The sequence below is a fragment of the Rana temporaria genome, chromosome 9 (assembly GCF_905171775.1).
Source record: "Rana temporaria chromosome 9, aRanTem1.1, whole genome shotgun sequence".
Lineage (NCBI taxonomy): Eukaryota > Metazoa > Chordata > Amphibia > Anura > Ranidae > Rana > Rana temporaria.
In genome coordinates this window covers 126,273,582-126,294,524 of record NC_053497.1, presented here as the reverse complement: position 1 = coordinate 126,294,524, position 20,943 = coordinate 126,273,582, and the positions used below count along the sequence as shown (strand labels likewise).

At 40.9% G+C, this 20,943-nt stretch overlaps 1 protein-coding gene across 1 annotated transcript; it reads left to right on the top strand.

Annotated features, from left to right (window-relative positions):
- Positions 1–9,377: 9,377 nt before the first annotated feature.
- Positions 9,378–19,821, top strand: LOC120914588 (HEPACAM family member 2-like). The gene is made up of 2 exons (XM_040325269.1): positions 9,378–9,665; positions 19,415–19,821. Exons 1-2 carry the CDS (start codon positions 9,617–9,619, stop codon positions 19,819–19,821), a joined length of 456 nt encoding a protein of 151 aa, XP_040181203.1. The 5' UTR covers positions 9,378–9,616.
- Positions 19,822–20,943: the final 1,122 nt, after the last annotated feature.

Here is a 20,943-nt window from a genome sequence, read left to right as displayed (position 1 = left end):
AGATAGATAGATAGATAGATAGAGAGATCTATAGATAGAGAGATAGATAGATAGATAGATAGATAGATAGATAGATAGATAGATAGATAGATAGATAGATAGATAGATAGAGAGATCTATAGATAGAGAGATAGATAGATAGATAGAGCTATAGATAGAGAGATAGATAGATAGAGAGATAGATAGATAGATAGATAGATCTATAGATAGAGAGATAGATAGATAGATAGATAGATCTATAGATAGAGAGATAGATAGATAGATAGATCTATAGATAGAGAGATAGATAGATAGATAGATAGAGAGATCTATAGATAGATAGATAGATAGATAGATAGATCTATAGATAGAGAGATAGATAGATATATAGAGCTATAGATAGAGAGATAGATAGATCTATAGATAGAGAGATAGATAGATAGATAGATCTATAGATAGATAGATATGGCGATAGATAGATAGATAGATAGATAGATAGATAGATAGATAGATAGAGCTATAGATAGAGAGATAGATAGATCTATAGATTGAGAGATAGATAGATACAGCTATAGAGAGAGATAGATAGATCTATAGAAAGAGAGATAGATAGATAGATAGATAGATAGATCTATAGATAGAGAGATAGATAGATAGATAGATCTATAGATAGAGAGATAGAGAGATAGATAGATAGATAGATAGATAGATAGATAGATCTATAGATAGAGAGATAGATAGATAGATAGATAGATAGATAGATAGAGAGATCTATAGATAGAGAGATAGATAGATAGATAGATAGATAGATAGATAGATAGATAGATCTATAGATAGAGAGATAGATAGATCTATAGATAGAGAGATAGATAGATAGATAGATCTATAGATAGATAGATATGGCGATAGATAGATAGATAGATAGATAGATAGATAGATAGATAGATAGATAGATAGATAGATAGATATGGCTATAGATAGATAGAGAGATAGATAGATAATTAAACAGATAGACAGACAGACAGAGAGAGAGAGAGAGAGAGAGAGAGAGAGAGAGAGAGAGAGAGAGAGAGGGGGACAGTCAGATAGATTAGATAGACAGATAAGAGATCTGTAAAGCACAGCTGCAGGACGCAGGCACTCTAAGCCCTCACACACATACAGGAGATGTGAAGCACGGCACCCTCCCCCTCCCTCCTGTCCTCTCTCAGTCCGATCACAGTACAGGCTGAGCATACAGCACAAGGTGCTGGACATGATGGGGTGGACAGGGACACTGGACAGGACAGACAATGAGACAAATAAAGTGTTTTTAATAAAGTTACTTACTTTCGCTTTTGACTCCAGGAGGACTAAGGTAACACTGCCCCGGGGAAAGCACCGCCCATTTCCTTCTGCAGTGAGGAAGCAGCAGGACCCAATTAGAGAGGAGAGTGGAGACACTGGAGCGTGATTGGCTCATGGCGCACAGCACATAGCCACAGAGCTTAAAAAAAAACTGCAAATGAAGCGTCTTGCCTGCTGCATTGGCATGACGCTTCAATGATGCTATAGCAGTGCTCTGAGTCTTTGACCGGCGCTCACCCTGAACATGCACCGTCTTAAAGGACCTTTTTTTTTTCTTAAAGGGCCCAAAAAAAAAAATTTTTTTTCATTTTTTTTTTTTTTTTTTTTTTTACTGGCTTTGGGGAGAGGGGGGGCGGCGCCCATGCGCCCCCTATGGACGGGCCGCCACTGCCTGTTAACCTCTTCCCCACTGCGCCATAGACAAAAGACATCTACAGCGCGGTGGAGTTATTCTGGGAGGACGTCCCTGGGACGTCCTCCCAGAATCCTTCACTCGCGCGCCCCCTGGGGCGCGCTCCCGGAATCATCTGTGAGCGCCGGGTCTAGAAGGCCCGGCGCATCACAGATCGCGGTAAATCGCCACTAATAGCGGAGGTTTACCACGTGATCGCTCCGTCAAATGAATGTAATGACGCCGGTTCCTCCCTCTCCTCTCTGTACCGATCGGTACACTGTGAGAGGAGAGGGGGGAGAGCGGGTGGCAGCAGCAGCTGCTGTGGCTGGATCTGTGACAACTGCAGTCACAGATCCAGCCATCCATCCTTCCCTGCACAATACTCTGCAATAAAATCAATACTATGAAATAACCCCCCATACTCTGCAATATCCCCATACCCCCCATACTCTGCAATAGCCCCCCCATACTCTGCAATAGCCCCCCCCCATACTCTGCAATAGCCCCCCCATACTCTGCAATAGCCCCCCCTTACTCTGCAATAGCCCCCCCATACACTGCAATAACCCCCCCATACGCTGCAATAACCCCCCCATACTCTGCAATAACCCCCCCATACTCTGCAATAACCCCCCCATACTCTGCAACACCGGCAATACTCCGCAATACCCCCAATACTCCGCAATACCCGCTAATATGATAGAAACAAGATTTTTTTTTTTTTTTTTTTACAGAATTGTCAGTGTTTTTTCTTTTTTAGCGCAAAAAATAAAAAACCCAGAGGCGATCAAATACCACCAAAAGAAAGCTCTATTTGTGGGGAAAAAAAGGCAAACATTTCAGATGGGCACAATGTTGTATGACTGAGTAATTGTCATTCAAATTGTGAGAGCACCGAAAGCTGAAAATTGGTCTGGTTAGGAAGGGGGTTTAAATGCCCAGTGGTCAAGAGGTTAAACATGCACATGTGTCAGGTGAGACAGCCTCTTGCAGCAAAGGGAGATGTTGTCGGCACTCCTTCAGCAGCGATCTGTCTCTCACAGCAACGGGAGCAAATCTGCACTGCCGGGGCCCTCGTCATGCACACAGGTAAGGAATAGAAACAGTTAAGTGAAGTGCACGCATTGAGTCCGCGCTAGGTGCGGTTCTAGGCGGGACCCCGTACAGTTACTGGGAGTGAGGTAGCAGTGGAGAGGGCATTGGCTCTGAGTGTCCCTCCTAAATCCACGGTGATGTACAGTATATTACATCAAGAGAGTTTATTAGAGTTCAGTCAGTTGTTCAAGTAAAGGTACCACATTTGTGAGATGGCGACCCTAACCAAAGTGCCTAGTGTAGCTCAGAAGAACCCACCCCAGGGTAAGCTTCAGTGGCGGCCCGTCCATAGGGGGCGCATGGGCGCCGCCCCCCCTCTCCCCAAAGCCAGAAAAAAAAAAAAAAAAAAAAAAAAATGAAAACATTTTTTTTTTTTTTGGGCCCTTTAAGAAAAAAAAAAGGTCCTTTAAGACGGTGCATGTTCAGGGTGAGCGCCGGTCAAAGACTCAGAGCACTGCTATAGCATCATTGAAGCGTCATGCCAATGCAGCAGGCAAGACGCTTCATTTGCAGTTTTTTTTTAAGCTCTGTGGCTATGTGCTGTGCGCCATGAGCCAATCACTCTCCAGTGTCTCCACTCTCCTCTCTAATTGGGTCCTGCTGCTTCCTCACTGCAGAAGGAAATGGGCGGTGCTTTCCCCAGGGCAGTGTTACTGTCGGTTTTGACTCCAGGAGGACTAAGGTAATTAACTTTATTAAAAACACTTTATTTGTCTCATTGTCTGTCCTGTCCACCCCATCATGTCCACCACCTTATGCTGTATGCTCAGCCTGTACTGTGATCGGACTGAGAGAGGACAGGAGGGAGGGGGAGGGTGCCGTGCTTCACATCTCCTGTATGTGTGTGAGGGCTTAGAGTGCCTGCGTCCTGCAGCTGTGCTTTACAAATCTCTTATCTCTGTCTGCCTATCTAATCTATCTGACTGTCCTGCCTGTCCCCCCTCTCTCTCTCTCTCTCTCTCTCTCTCTCTCTCTGTCTGTTTAATTATCTATCTATCTCTCTATCTATCTATAGCCATATCTATCTATCTATCTATCTATCTATCTATCTATCTATCTATCTATCTATCTATAGCTCTATCTATCTATCTATCTATCTATCTATCTATCTATCTATCTATCTATCTATCTATCTCTCTATCTATAGATCTATCTATCTCTCTATCTATAGCTCTATCTATCTATCTATCTATCTATCTTTCTTTCTATAGATCTATCTATCTATCTATCTATCTATAGCTCTATCTATCTATCTCTCGATCTATAGATCTATCTATCTCTCTCTATCTATCTATCTCTCTATCTATAGCTCTATGTCTCTATCTATCTATAGCTCTATCTATCTCTCTCTCTCTATAGATCTATCTCTCTCTCTCTCTCTCTCTCTCTCTCTCTCTCTCTATAGATCGATCTATCTATGTCTCTATCTATCTATGTCTCTATCTATCTATGTCTCTATCTATCTATGTCTCTATCTATCTATGTCTCTATCTATCTATGTCTCTATCTATCTATGTCTCTATCTATCTATGTCTCTATCTATCTATGTCTCTATCTATCTATGTCTCTATCTATCTATGTCTCTATCTATCTATCTATCTATCTATCTATCTATCTATCTATCTATCTATTAGCTACCTCTGTCTAATTATCTATCTATTTATCTATCTAATTATCTGTCTGTCTATCTATATCTATCTGTCTGTTTAATTATCTATCTATCTATCTATCTATCTATCTATCTATCTATCTATCTATCTATCTATCTATCGCTCTATGTCTCTATCTATCTATCTATCTATCTATCTATAGCTCTATATCTCTATGTCTCTATCTATCTATCTATCTATCTATCTATCTATCTATCTATCTATTAGCTACCTCTGTCTAATTATCTATCTATTTATCTATCTAATTATCTGTCTGTCTATCTATATCTATCTGTCTGTTTAATTATCTATCTATCTATCTATCTATAGCTCTATGTCTCTATCTATCTATCTATCTATCTATCTATCTATAGCTCTATATCTCTATGTCTCTATCTATCTATCTATCTATCTATTTGTCTGTCTATCTAATTATCTATAGCTAGCTGTCTGTCTGATTATCTATCTATCTATCTATCTATCTATCTATCTATGTCTCTATCTATCTATCTATCTATAGCTCTATATCTCTATGTCCAGTGGCGGCTGGTGCTCTATTTTTTTGGGGGGGCGCAAACAAAACCCCAGTCAACCCCCCCCCCCCCGCCACTCGCAGACAATGGGACCTGCAGACAGACAGAGAGACAGATAGATAGATAGACAGACAGATAATAAAACAAATAGATAGATAGATAGATAGATAGATAGATAGATAGATAGATAGATAGATAATTAGGCAGATAGCTATAGATAGATAGATAGATAGATAGATAGAGGGAGGGGGAGGGAGCGAGAGATAGAGCTATATATAATTAGATAGATAATTAGATAGAGAGACAGACAGATAGATAGATAGAGAGACATAGCTAGATAGAGCTATAGATAAATAGATAATTAAACAGATAGATAGATGGAGGGAGGGGGAGAGAGATAGAGCTATAGATAATTAGATAGATAGATAATTAGACATACAGATAGATAATTAGATAGATAGATAGATAGATAATTAGACAGACATATAGATATAGATAATTAGATAGATCGATAGATAGATCGATAGATAGATAATCAGACAGACAGATATAGATAGATAATTAGATAGAGAGCGATAGATAGATAGATAGATAGATAGATAGATAGATAGACAGACAATTAAACAGATAGAGAGAGACAGAGAAAGAGAGAGAGAGAGAGGGAGAGCGATAGATAGATAGATAGATAGATAGATAGATAGATAGATAGATAGATAGATAGATAGATAGATAGAGCTGTAGATAGATAAAGAGATAGAGCTGTAGATAGATAATTAAACAGACAGATATATAGATATAGATAGATAATTAGATGGATATAGATAGATAGATAGATAGATAGATAATCAGACAGACAGCTAGCTATAGATAATTAGATAGACAGACAAATAGATAGATAGATAGATAGATAGAGACATAGAGATATAGAGCTATAGATAGATAGATAGATAGATAGATAGATAGATAGATAGATAGATAGATAGATAGAGACATAGAGCTATAGATAGATAGATAGATAGATAGATAGATAGATAGATAATTAAACAGACAGATAGATATAGATAGACAGACAGATAATTAGATAGATAAATAGATAGATAATTAGACAGAGGTAGCTAATAGATAGATAGATAGATAGATAGATAGATAGAGACATAGAGATATAGAGCTATAGATAGATAGATAGATAGAGACATAGATAGATAGATAGATAGATAGATAGATAGATAGATAGATAGATAGATAGATAGATAATCAGACAGACAGCTAGCTATAGATAATTAGATAGACAGACAAATAGATAGATAGATAGATAGATAGAGACATAGAGATATAGAGCTATAGATAGATAGATAGATAGATAGATAGATAGATAGATAGAGACATAGAGCTATAGATAGATAGATAGATAGATAGATAGATAGATAGATAGATAATTAAACAGACAGATAGATATAGATAGACAGACAGATAATTAGATAGATAAATAGATAGATAATTAGACAGAGGTAGCTAATAGATAGATAGATAGATAGATAGATAGATAGATAGATAGATAGATAGAGACATAGAGATATAGAGCTATAGATAGATAGATAGATAGATAGAGACATAGAGCGATAGATAGATAGATAGATAGATAGATAGATAGATAGATAGATAGATAGATAGATAATTAAACAGACAGATAGATATAGATAGACAGACAGATAATTAGATAGATAAATAGATAGATAATTAGACAGAGGTAGCTAATAGATAGATAGATAGATAGATAGATAGATAGATAGATAGATAGATAGATAGATAGATAGAGACATAGATAGATAGAGACATAGATAGATAGAGACATAGATAGATAGAGACATAGATAGATAGAGACATAGATAGATAGAGACATAGATAGATCGATCTATAGAGAGAGAGAGAGAGAGAGAGAGAGAGAGATAGATCTATAGAGAGAGAGAGATAGATAGAGCTATAGATAGATAGAGACATAGAGCTATAGATAGAGAGATAGATAGATAGAGAGAGATAGATAGATCTATAGATCGAGAGATAGATAGATAGAGCTATAGATAGATAGATAGATAGATAGATCTATAGAAAGAAAGATAGATAGATAGATAGATAGATAGATAGAGCTATAGATAGAGAGATAGATAGATCTATAGATAGAGAGATAGATAGATAGATAGATAGATAGATAGATAGATAGATAGATAGATAGATAGATAGATAGATAGATAGATAGATAGATAGAGCTATAGATAGATAGATAGATAGATAGATAGATAGATAGATAGATAGATAGATAGATAGATAGATAGATATGGCTATAGATAGATAGAGAGATAGATAGATAATTAAACAGACAGAGAGAGAGAGAGAGAGAGAGAGAGAGAGGGGGGACAGGCAGGACAGTCAGATAGATTAGATAGGCAGACAGAGATAAGAGATTTGTAAAGCACAGCTGCAGGACGCAGGCACTCTAAGCCCTCACACACATACAGGAGATGTGAAGCACGGCACCCTCCCCCTCCCTCCTGTCCTCTCTCAGTCCGATCACAGTACAGGCTGAGCATACAGCATAAGGTGGTGGACATGATGGGGTGGACAGGACAGACAATGAGACAAATAAAGTGTTTTTAATAAAGTTAATTACCTTAGTCCTCCTGGAGTCAAAACCGACAGTAACACTGCCCTGGGGAAAGCACCGCCCATTTCCTTCTGCAGTGAGGAAGCAGCAGGACCCAATTAGAGAGGAGAGTGGAGACACTGGAGAGTGATTGGCTCATGGCGCACAGCACATAGCCACAGAGCTTAAAAAAAAACTGCAAATGAAGCGTCTTGCCTGCTGCATTGGCATGACGCTTCAATGATGCTATAGCAGTGCTCTGAGTCTTTGACCGGCGCTCACCCTGAACATGCACCGTCTTAAAGGACCTTTTTTTTTTCTTAAAGGGCCCAAAAAAAAAAAAATATGTTTTCATTTTTTTTTTTTTTTTTTTTTTTACTGGCTTTGGGGAGAGGGGGGGCGGCGCCCATGCGCCCCCTATGGACGGGCCGCCACTGTCTATGTCTCTATCTATCTATCTATCTATCTATCTATCTATCTATTAGCTACCTCTGTCTAATTATCTATCTATTTATCTATCTAATTATCTGTCTGTCTATCTATATCTATCTGTCTGTTTAATTATCTATCTATCTATCTATCTATCTATCTATAGCTCTATGTCTCTATCTATCTATCTATCTATCTATCTATCTATCTATCTATCTATCTATCTATCTATCTATCTATAGCTCTATATCTCTATGTCTCTATCTATCTATCTATCTATCTATTTGTCTGTCTATCTAATTATCTATAGCTAGCTGTCTGTCTGATTATCTATCTATCTATCTATCTATCTATATCCATCTAATTATCTATCTATATCTATATATCTGTCTGTTTAATTATCTATCTACAGCTCTATCTCTTTATCTATCTACAGCTCTATCTATCTATCTATCTATCTATCTATCTATCTATCTATCTATCTATCTATCGCTCTCCCTCTCTCTCTCTCTCTCTCTTTCTCTGTCTCTCTCTATCTGTTTAATTGTCTGTCTATCTATCTATCTATCTATCTATCTATCGCTCTCTATCTAATTATCTATCTATATCTGTCTGTCTGATTATCTATCTATCGATCTATCTATCGATCTATCTAATTATCTATATTTATATGTCTGTCTAATTATCTATCTATCTATCTATCTAATTATCTATCTGTATGTCTAATTATCTATCTATCTAATTATCTATAGCTCTATCTCTCTCCCCCTCCCTCCATCTATCTATCTGTTTAATTATCTATTTATCTATAGCTCTATCTAGCTATGTCTCTCTATCTATCTATCTGTCTGTCTCTCTATCTAATTATCTATCTAATTATATATAGCTCTATCTCTCGCTCCCTCCCCCTCCCTCTATCTATCTATCTATCTATCTATAGCTATCTGCCTAATTATCTATCTATCTATCTATCTATCTATCTATCTATTTGTTTTATTATCTGTCTGTCTATCTATCTATCTGTCTCTCTGTCTGTCTGCAGGTCCCATTGTCTGCGAGTGGCGGGGGGGGGGGGGGGGTTGACTGGGGTTTTGTTTGCGCCCCCCCAAAAAAATAGAGCACCAGCCGCCACTGGTAAGCTTCTTCTTTGACCCTTGCTTGGTGCCCAATGAGGGGGAAAACATGGTGGACATGACATCCACCACACAACCTCTACCATACAAGTCTTTGGACAATTTGGGAGCAACTGACAATATTCGGGGCGACACCTTTATGAGTGCTAGCTAAAACTATAACTGTGTTATGTTAGTTTTTTCTAATCAGTGCTTTACAGAGCATAACTTTTTCAGGTAAAACAATGTGAAGTTTTACTTCCTGTCCTAAACGCCCACACTGAATTTGACATCCTGTTTGTACACTTATTATAGTTAAGTCCGGTGTTTTACAGAATACTAATATTCAAGGTAACAGTAAAGTTTAAGTTTCTGCCTAAACTGCCCACGCTGAGCTACTCATCCTCTATGTCCATACGTCTCTCTAACGGAGTCTGGTCATGAAACATCAAATCTGCGCTTTCATTCTCATCCAGATCCTGATATTGGGTAAATATCTACAAATCTGACAATGTCTAACTTCAATTTTAGTTTTTATGTGTTGCCTAACTTTTCCAAACATATAATTGTCAGTCTTTAGTGCCTTTTTATCTTGTCTTTCTGCCCTAAACTGTTCTTTCCATTTCTCCTGGACTATGATTGGCAGCTGCTCCTGAGCAACATAAAATTCTGTGCAGAAAGCACAACAGTCTCATCCTGGGACAACAGTAATTAAAAAAAACAATGAAACCCAGTTATTCATATTTGTTCTTTATTAAAGTGCATAAACCAGCAATAGAAAATTAAACAAAATAAAAGGGTGGCTTGGTAAAGATGGAAGTTTCTGAGCACAAATAAACTTTTAGTTCTTCAGATTTTTTTTAATTCAAATGAATGTATCTAGTAGGGATAGGTTTGAAACTACTATCAAGGTATTTTCTTTTGCCTGTGTCTTGATTGGTAATAATAAACATATTTCTAATGCAGACAGGGATTGCCACCATCCCTATATAAGTCCACAATCCATACTAAAATCATTTGTTGGGACTTTGAAGGCAACCAAATTAAATATATGAAAGTTTCTCTATTTAATGTCAGCATAAATTCATCCAAATATATCAAATAAAAATTATAATATGTGCAACAACACAAACTTTACTGTGCAATTGCTGAAATGTACATTGAAATAGGTGATACCCCCAACACATTTCATTTTTTTTTTTTTTCATTCTTCCTCAGATGTGAGGATGTACCATTCTAAAATTTAACAAAGAAGAAAATTAAAAATCGAATAACATAGCGTATAATTAATCTCCAAAACATCCCCTATATAACATCTGGAAGGGTGCTCCTGGTGAGGATGGGTGCTGCGCTTGGTCTTGTTCTTTTTGCCGAGTTCTAGTCTGGCCTTCTGGCTGGCTGGTGTAAGTGCTATCTCTGTCAGCGATCCGGTTGGAGGAGCTGGTAGTGCCCTGTATGGTGGAACGGGGTAGGACCATGCAAATCCGCCGGGTTGGCTGGCAGGGGTGGAGGGCTGCACTGGCCGGTCGGGGGGTCGGATATGGAACGAAAAGCCTATGGTGCATGTGCCCCTGGAGTGGCAGTCCAGGGGTATCTGAAGATCGCTGTGTGTGAGGGACACATTGATTTAAGATACCACGGTCACTGCACCAGATACACGCTTTTTTTAGCACCTGCCTCCTGGGCCGGGCCTTTTGGCTAGGACCGGAGGAATTTTTTTATTCCTGGCCGGAGGGCCTGGTCATTGTTGAACACAATGACCACTTCTTTCACTCTCCTCTTCACTATCCCTTTCCCCCACTTTATTTAATTTAAGCCTATGTTTGTGACTTTTTTGTCTTTTTTTGTTGTGCACGTTTTGTGTCACTGTGTGATTAGTAGGGTGCGGGTCCTCGGGCCAGCCCTGAACGTCTTGGGAGTGGGTGGACATGGACTTCTGGCTTAGTTTGCCTGCTCTCATGGGGTCTCCCTTCGGGGGAGCCCCACCTAGTACTGGGAGGGTTCTGTTTCGGCAGTCCCTCCGAGGAAGTTGGGTCCGTGTCGGCTTCGGTTGCTCGGACCACAGTACCTCAGTCCCCGTCTGGAGCCTAACGCCCCGGGGGATCAGGGTTTGGGTCCCTCTTCACAGGAGGACCACTTGATGTTGCACCCATCTGCACGTTTTTGTGAACACTCTTTATGTGTGTGCACATTTTTTCTGCACCGGGTGGAGTTTTTGGGTGTGTTCACATGCCATAGGCTTTTAAAAAAAAAAAAAAAAAATATTGTGGGCTTTAGCTATGAGGATATACCTGAAAAATCATGCTCAATGAAAATGATATGCTTTTGCTTCTGAGTGATACATATGTTTATAGATATCATTACTAAGTTCGTAATGTACCCCGGCCTCACTATTAACTGGTCTAAGTCTGCTCTAATGCGGCTTGATGGCACAGTCAACCCATTGTTGTCCTCCTTTTGCCCAGTGTCAATCATGGCATCATTTAAATACATTGGGATTATGATTTCCCTCAATCTCTTGGATTACAGCCAACTAAATTTAATGTGTCCCTTTTGAGACAAAGTTAAACTTTGGAAAAAATTGTTGTTGTCTCTCATTGGCAGGACCAACTTCATAAAAAATATTTTTATGCCTCAGTTATTGTATTTTTTACATAATACTCTTGCTGTACTTCCACTAAAAAATCGATTCTGTATTGTTGATACAATTTTTAGAACATTTCTTTGGCAGGGTCATCTATCCAGGATTAAGTTATAACATAACAGCTCCAATGTCCCAAAGATGGGAGGGGGGGGGTGAGTAGCTCTGCCAAATTCCTAGCTATACTACCTGGCTGCTCAGCTCCAACATATGGTTGAGTGGCTGGCTTCATCATCACCAGTGGGCAACTCAACTAAAGACTCCTCGTAGTCTGTGATTCTATTTTTCACTAAGTCGCAGTCCTTGCCTGCCGACCTGGAATTTCATCATTTTTGTAGGCTTACTAAAACACTTTGCATGTAGAAACAGATGCATAAAGTCTGTCTAAAAATTAAGTAATTGCAACATGTGTAAGGTTTTACAAATTGTAGTTTCAGTTTGGTCAAATATTACATATGAATGAATGAATGAATGAAAAAACTTATATATCGAGGCACATGCGAACTGAATCGCTTCTGGGCGCTTGATGTTTCGTGTCTCATGACATCAAAAGAGCAGAGTTTTGATCTGTCTTCTGAAAGTCAGGTGGTTTTCCTCCAACCGAACGCTGGTTGGTAAAGCGTTCCATAGTCTCGGACCTTGAAAAGCAAACCTTCTTTCTCCTTTGGACTTGTATTTGGTTTTTGGCACCTTGACCAGATTTTGGTCAGTGGATCGCAGAACGCGATTAGAATTGTGAGGTTCTATCTTGTCGCAAAGATATTGCGGCGCCTTCCCATGGATGCACTTATGTGTCAGGCAGAGTGCTTTAAATACAATTCTGTCTTTTACTGGCAGCCAGTGAAGGGTTCTCAGCGAAGGTGAGATTGATTCCCATGTCCTTTTCCCAGTCACCAGTCTGGCGGCCGTATTCTGCACGACTTGCAGACGAGCGATTTGGTACTTTGGGAGCCCGAGGTAAAGGGCGTTAGCATAGTCCAATCTGGAATTCACGATTGTTCCCACCACGACTGCTACGTCTTCTTTGGGGATAAATGGAATAAGTCTGCGTAGTAGGCGCAACAAATGGTGCGATCCGCTGACTACTGACCCTATTTGTGCGTCCATTGTCATGAAGGTGTCAAAAATGACTCCTAGACTTTTGACTTTGGAGCTAGGGGTGATGATTTGGCCCAGAATGGGCGGCGGTGTCCAGGTTATCATTAATTTGTTATGTTTTAGTATGCTGTAAAATGGCAGACCTTTGGGATTACTCACTTGTCACATATTTTTAGCAAGGGCATCCCTGTTCTGTTTTCAATTCCACAATCTCAATATAGCTTTCCTGATTATATGCATTTCTGTTTTTTGCTGCTTAAACAGGCAGTGACATTTTTCTCCAACTCCTATTTTTAACCTTTTCCAAAAACTACCTCAACTAAGGATTTATTTTCCAGCCATGCTCTTGAATGCATACGTGGATGACTACCCATTTAAAGTACTGGAAAGATGGGGGGCAGATGTAGGTGTTCTGGTGGATAATCAGTCCATTTTAACTCTAGAAATGTTTCCCAAAGACACTCTCAATTATATATTTAATTATTTTTTTATCATACCCCTGTCAAATTGTATAAAATGGAAGATCCTATCTGTTCTACGTGCCATAAAGACCACAAGAAATGAATTTCTATACTATGGAGATGTCCCAAGCTTCATAGAAACTGGGCCCAAGTTGTTGATATGATCAATGGAGCCTTATACGCCACTGTCCAATTAGACCCTAAGCAGTGTATTTTAGGTATTTTAGAAGGCGTTGTTCCACCAGACCACACTAGAGAGGCAGGATCTAGGGCTCTGTTCCAAAGCCAGCCATACATGAGTCGAATTCCAAAATAATTTTCTTGTTGGAAATGTTTTGAAAAAACAAACACGTTTCTAATCAATGATGGGAGAATCGTGTGAGCAATATAATCGAAAAAGATATGTGAAAAAGTTGTGACTTGAAAAGAACAGAAAAGAACAGAACAGAAAAGAAAATTCCCAGCCACGAAAATTATTTTCTGTAGCAACATGAGGTGAAATATATATATTGTTTATTGATTTATACATATTGCACTTTGCACTTTGGGGCAGATCCACGTACATCGGCGTATATATATATGCCAGCGTAGCGCATCTCCTTTCCGTTACGCCGGCTCAACTTAGAGAGGCAAGTACCGTATATTAGAGAGGCAAGTACCGTATCCTCACAGTATTTGCGCCGGCGCGACGTAAATTCCGAGGCGTAAGCCGGCGTAATTGAAAGTGGGAAGGACGTGTTCCATTGAAATGAGCCGTGACCCCATGCAAATAAAGGGCCGGCCGGAATGCGCATGCGCATGACGCTGACTACCGTATGGTCAGCACCTCTCTGCACATGCTCAGAACTCGGCCTGGCATAATCAGTGAGATAGGAACTAGGCCCGGCGTACTTAGTGAGATTCGCCCAGGGCATAAATAGGCCCAGACATACGCCCTTCCATTGCAAAAGTACATCCATTTGTTTCCCCCCCTGAAGCAAGGTACTTTTGTTCCGTTGTCTGTTGCTGTTTGTTGGTTTGTGTCGTGTCGGTGTGTTTTTTGGATTGTGTGTTTTTGAAAGATGACAGAGAGGAAGAGGAAGTTGAACTACTCCCTGCAGGAGAAGGCCATTATTGTGAGGGCCATGACCCAATTTGGTTGTTTTCTGCATGGGCCTGTTAGGTTGAGGTTTAGGGGATAGGTAAAGGTTGCTGGTTGGAGCTAGGTTGATGTTTAGGTTGGGGTAAGGCTTTCATTAACACAGTGTCAGGGTTTCAGGTGTGATAATATTTTTTTAGGTGTGTATCAGTGGCGGTGCGTCCATAGTGGGCGTAGGAGCGCCGTCCCCTCTCTCATGCACGTCACTCAACAATACATACATTCATGCATTGCATGAATCTATGTATTGTCGCCGATGCCGCCCACTATTCAGGTGGCCGGCCCCCTGTTGAGCGCCGGACATCTGAATAACAGCGGTGGGTGTGTTTTGGAAGTGTCTATCAGAGCCAGTGGCACTGATAGGCTTCCCAATTACAGCCTGTGGGCTCTAATCGGCTTCCAAATGGTTAACCAGAGGGCGTGCAGGGTGTGCGTTACCTGGTTAACACTGACATGCGTCTCAGCCAATCAGGTTCACCGGGTCTGGTTACCGGCCACCTGATTGGCTGAAGTGAGATCGAGGGCGGGAGAAGACATCGAGGGATCGTGGAGAGAGGATGGCTGACTTAAGAAAGGTAAGTGCCGGGTGGGGGGTGCAATCTGGCGGCATTTTAAGTGGCAATCTGGCGGCATTTTAAGGGGCAAACTGGCAGTATTTTAAGGGGAAATCTGATGCCATTTTAAGGGGCAAACTGGGAAAATTTTAAGGGGCAAACTGGCAGCATTTTAAGGGGCAATCTGGCGGCATTTTAAGGGGAAAACTGGTGGCATTTTATAGGCCAAACTGGCAGCAATTGATGGGCACAGTGGCGACAATTGATGGGCACAGTGGCGACAATTGATGGCACAGTGGTGACAATTGATGGCACAGTGGTGACAATTAGGGATGAGCCGAACACCCCCCCCCGTTCGGTTCGCACCAGAACCTTCGAACGGACCGAATGTTCACGCGAACATTTAGAACCCCATTGAAGTCTATGGGACTCAAACGTTCGAATTCAAAAGTGCTCATTTTAAAGCCTAATATGCAAGTTATTGTCGTAAAATGGGTTTGAGAACCGGGTCTTGCCCCAGGGAACATGTAAAAAATGTTTTTAGAAATGGTTGTTTTTTCTGGAGCAGTGATTTTAATGATGCTTAACCACTTGGGATCCGCCTGCCGTCAATTGACGGCTACAGTGCGGATCCCAATTTCCAAACTGCCGTCAATTGACGGCCGCCCCTTAGGGCGGTCCCCGCGCGCGCTCCAGAGCGCGCTGCGGGGAAAATCTGTGTTGGCCGTGTCCCTCGGACACAGCCAATTACAGATCGCCGCGAACGGCCAATCAGAGTGGCCTTTCGCGAGGCGATCTGTGCGGCCAATGAGAGAGGATCTCATATGTAAACATATGAGATCATCTCTCATTGCCGTTTTACACAGAGACAGCGGTGCTGTCTCTGGAGAGGAGACGGATCTGTGTCTCTTGTACATAGAGACACAGATTGGTCACCCCCCCCAGTCACCCCCCTCCCCCACAGTTAGAACACTAAGCAGGGATACATTTAACCCCTTCCTCACCCCCTAGTGTTAACCCCTTCAATGCCAGTCACATTTATACTGTAATTAGTGCATATTTATAGCACTGATCGCAGTATAAATGTGAATGGCGCCAAAAATGTGTCCGATGTGTCCGCCATAACGTCGCAGTCCCATTAAAAATCGCAGATCGCCGCCATTTCTATTAAAAAAAAATAATTAAAAAATAATAATTCTGTCCCCTATTTTGTAAGCGCTATAACTTTTGCGCAAACCAGTCGCTTATTGCGATTTTTTTTTTACCAAAAATATGTAGAAGAATACGTATCGGCCTAAACTGAGGAAAAAAAATGTTTTTTTTTTTTAAATTGGGATATTTATTATAGCAAGAAGTAAAAAATATTGTATTTTTTTCAAAATTGTCTCACTTTTTTGTTTATAGCGCAAAAAATAAAAACCGCACAGGCGATCAAATACCACCAAAAGAAAGCTCTACTTGTGGGGAAAAAAGGACGTCAATTTTGTTTGGGAGCCACGTCGCACGACCGCGTAATTGTTAGTTATAGCGATGCAGTGCCGAAAGCTGAAATTTCACCTGGGCAGGAGGGGGGTATATGTGCCCAGTAAGCAAGTGGTTAAAGTGAAAAAAAAATGAAAAATTCCTTTAAATATCGTACCTGCTAGGTGTCTATAGTATGCCTGTGAAGTGTCACGTGTTTAGACCTGTCCCTGAACAAAATGAGATTACTATAAGAAAAAAGTAATTTAAAACTGCTTGCGGCTTTAATGTAATGTCTGGTCCCTGCAATATGGATGGAAATCATTGAGAAAAATAGCATGGGTTTACCCCTCTCCCCCCAGGTCATTTCAAGACCCTTTGGCCCTATATACTTTAAACAGCAGTATACAGGTGGTGCAAACAAGACAGGGACTGTAGGTTTGTTGTTAGGTAGAATCTGTTTGTAATTTTGAACTGGTACTTTTTTAAAGTGTAGCTCCAGCCAAAAAATCTATTTTTAAGCATTTCTGAACACATAGGCCCGGATTCACGTAGAGCGGCGCATCATTAGACCGGCGTAGCGCATCTCATATGCGCTACGCCGACGTAAATCAGTGAGGCAAGAACTGTATTCACAAAGCACTGGCTCCCAAACTAGCACCGGCGTAACGTAAATTGGCCAGCGTAAGCCCACCTAATTCAAAGTAGGAAGGTAGTGGGCGTGATCTATTATAATGAAGCGTGACCCCATGTAAATGAAGGGCCGAACGAACGGCGCATGCGCGCGCATGCTCAGAATTACGTTGCATATACTCCCTAAGATACGACGGCTCAATGCCTACGACGTGAACGTAACCTACGCCCAGCCCCTCTCACGTACGACTTACGTAAACTACGTAAAATACGACAGCTGTTCCGTCGTCCATACCCTAACATGACTTACCTCTGCTTTAGGTGGAATAACTTTACGCCGGACGTACGGCTTACGTAAATGGCGTCGATTACAGCAACAGGCGCAAGTAGGTTCGTGAATCGGCGTATCTCGGTCATTTGCATATTCTACACGTAAATCAATGGAAGCGCCCCTTGCGGCCAGCGTAAATACGTCGGCGTAAGTGCTTTCTGAATCCGGCTAATAGAGAAGGGTTATTACCCCTGTAACATTTGTTTTGCGGTCTGTGTGCATCTGTTCAGAAGATTGCAATTCACTTTCTTTGATTTTTTGAAAATGTGGGTTTTTTAGTGAAACAAGGATTGGTGATAAAGCATCAGTGGACAGGAGACACCTCTTACAGAAGAGAATTTCCCTTCCTAGGGGTAGATTTCCTCTCACTTCCTGTTGTCTCCTTCCATTTGCAAGTAGGAGTTGTTTGTAAGTTGGATCTTTGAAAGTAGGGGCCTGCCGTATATACTCTGCAGAAATTTGGGCCCTAGGTGTTGGTGTTGCCACAACACTGTAAGCCCTCACAGTTAGTCTTGGTGGGCGCTGGAACGCCCTGCTGTGAACTATTACATCAAGAATTGTAATTACATGCCATTGTTGAACAGTGGTAGAAAAATTGGGCCTTTGGTGCTGGCACTGGTGCCACAACACTGTAAGTCCTCACAGTTACTCTTGGTGGGCGCAGGAATGGGCCTTGCTGTGAAATATTAGATCAAGAATTGTAATTACATTCACCCTTTTGAACAGGGGCAGAAAAATTGGGCCTTTGTTGGTGGTGGTGGTGCTGGTGCCACAACACTGTAAACCCTCACAATTACTCTTGTTGGGCACAGGAATGGGCCCTGCTGTGAAATAATAGATCAAGAATTGTAATTACATGCCCCTGTTGAACAGGGGCAGAAAAATTGGGCCTTTGTTGGTGGTGGTGGTGGTGCTGGTGCCACAACTCTGTAAGCCCTCACAGTTACTCTTGGTGGGCACAGGAATGGGCCCTGCTGTGAAATACTGTACCCGGCATCGCGCTGATTCAGACATGGTGCCGTCATCTCGCACTCTCTGGAATAGGAAAAGCACATTCCAGCGAGTGCGTCATAGAAGCGACAGGGATCCAACTTGGATTCCCACCAATTCTAGCCGCAGCGTTTGGTATGAATCAGAAGGGGGAACTCCACGCCAAATTTTAAATAAAAAACTGGCATGGGTTCCCCCCCAGGGGCATACCAGACCCTTAGGTCTGGTATGGATTGTAAGGAGGACCCCTACGCCAAACAAACAGCGTGGGGGTTCCCCCACAATCCATACCAGACCCGTATCCAAGCATGCCACCTGGCCGGTCAGGAAAGGAGTGGGAACGAGCGAGCGCCCCCCCTACGGCCCCCCCCTCCCCCAAAGTACCCTGTCCCCATGTTGATAAGGACAGGGCCTCTTATGACGTCACAGTCCCAGCATGCTCTGTTATCATTAGGAGGTTTGTTCAATAACATTTGAATTGTACTCTTAATAGTTGATAACATGAGAATTATGCTAACTGTTGTTTACATCAATTATTTAGGTAAATGGTAAGACTAAGCAAGCACTATTCTTCCTATACAGTGGGGGAGATGTCTGTGGATATTACAGTGGGGGAGATGTCTGTGGATATTACAGTGGGGACTATATATGGTGGTGATCTGAAAAATATATGTGCATCATAATTAATTCAAAATTAGTCTATTAATTGATAAAAAAAAAAACGATTAATCGAACACGAAAATTTTAATCAGTAACAGCCCTACTTTTTAAGCAAAACAAACTTATAGCATGTAGCACCATGGGGATTGTGGATCTATCTATTTACAGACAAGAGGGCCTGTTTTGTAAAAGATGTTTAAGATTGTCCCACTTCTGTCCAATCCAGCATAAGAATTTTGTGATAATAGGACCTTTATTGTATATCTTCCAGGTCCCTCCATAGGAATGGACATAAATGTCACCAAAAGTTCAATAAGTGCCACAGTTGGCCAGTCGGTACTCCTAGAGACATTATACACTCTGCCCCGTCAGATGAGCAAATATACGATCCGATGGCTATTCAATGACAAATTTATTCTGTATCACGACTTCTCCACTGATCTTGATGGACTTTCTAGTGGGAACAAAAGAAAACCCAGTGTTTTTCCAAATTTTACCAGACGGGTGGAGTTCTACCCAACAAATGCATCACTATTGCTACAGGACCTCCAGATCAGCGATGCTGGGAATTACGTTGTCATCTTGTCTGCTGAAGGCAAAATATATAGAAGGAATATCACCCTCTATGTCACTAGCATCACTTCTTCCTGTGAGTATCATCATTATTATTACCTCTAAATAGCTTTACAATGTAAGCAGGAAAATGCCAGATTATTTTAATGGACTAGCTCAGTATATTTTATAACACAAGCTTTTGAAAAAAAATACTTCCACTTTTGTAGCCAAATTGGGATAATGCCTACTTTATATTTGTTACAAAAAACATAACTAAATATTAAAAATTGCACCCTAACTTTTTTAGATGATCTTTCCTGGAAATTCCAGCAAGGGAAAATTCGACTTAGTTCCCTTTGTTATAAGGGGGGTGCTGGGAAGATGTGTTTACTATAACTAACTCTGTCTGTACTGTGCAGGCAAATGTCACCTCATCAGTTGTATATGAAGATATTTTGTATTTAATGCTGTCTGTGTTCCTGTTAGAACTATTTCCCCTTACTTCCTGCCAGAACAAGATATGATAGGAAATCTCTTATATGTGGGTATATTAAAAAGAACAAGTTTTAAAAGAGTGTGGAGAAATTAGAAAATCTGAAGATACTTTTATTGGTGTCTGCAATTTCTGCCTTGGTGACAACCACTCCCAGGTTTCTTGCATGGGCATCGCAAGGACAGGAAGTAATAACACAGCAAGAGTGGTACAGGGACTTAAACTTCTTTATTGCATGCTTCAACATCTCACAGAAGGCTTATACAAAAATTCTCCTTCTTTTCCTCAAATGTAGCAGAGTGTACTACATTTGAGGTCCTATACAACCTGTTGTCAAGCCAGAGCTACCATATAGGGCCTGATTCTCAAAAGAGATACGCAGACTTAACTGCTGTTCAGCCTGCGTATCCCTGTGCCTAACTTTGGAAACGATTCTCAAAAGGCTTTTTCCAAAGTTAGGCAGCTTTGAGTATGCAAATGAGGACTTAAGCAGATTTTCAAAGCATTTCAGCACTGTGATTTCTGCGTAAGTTCCGAATTTGCCTGCGCAAAACTAGGGCTGGTTTTATAATGTGGAAAGTTAGTCACACATTGTAAAGGCCCATTCCAGCGACGGCATTTGGTATGCATTCCTGAGGGAGAACTCCACTGCAATTTTTAAATTCAAAACCGGCATGGGTTCCCCCCCAGGAGCATACCAGGCCCTTAGGTCTGGTATGGGTTGTAAGGAGACCCCCCTCCGCCGAAAATTC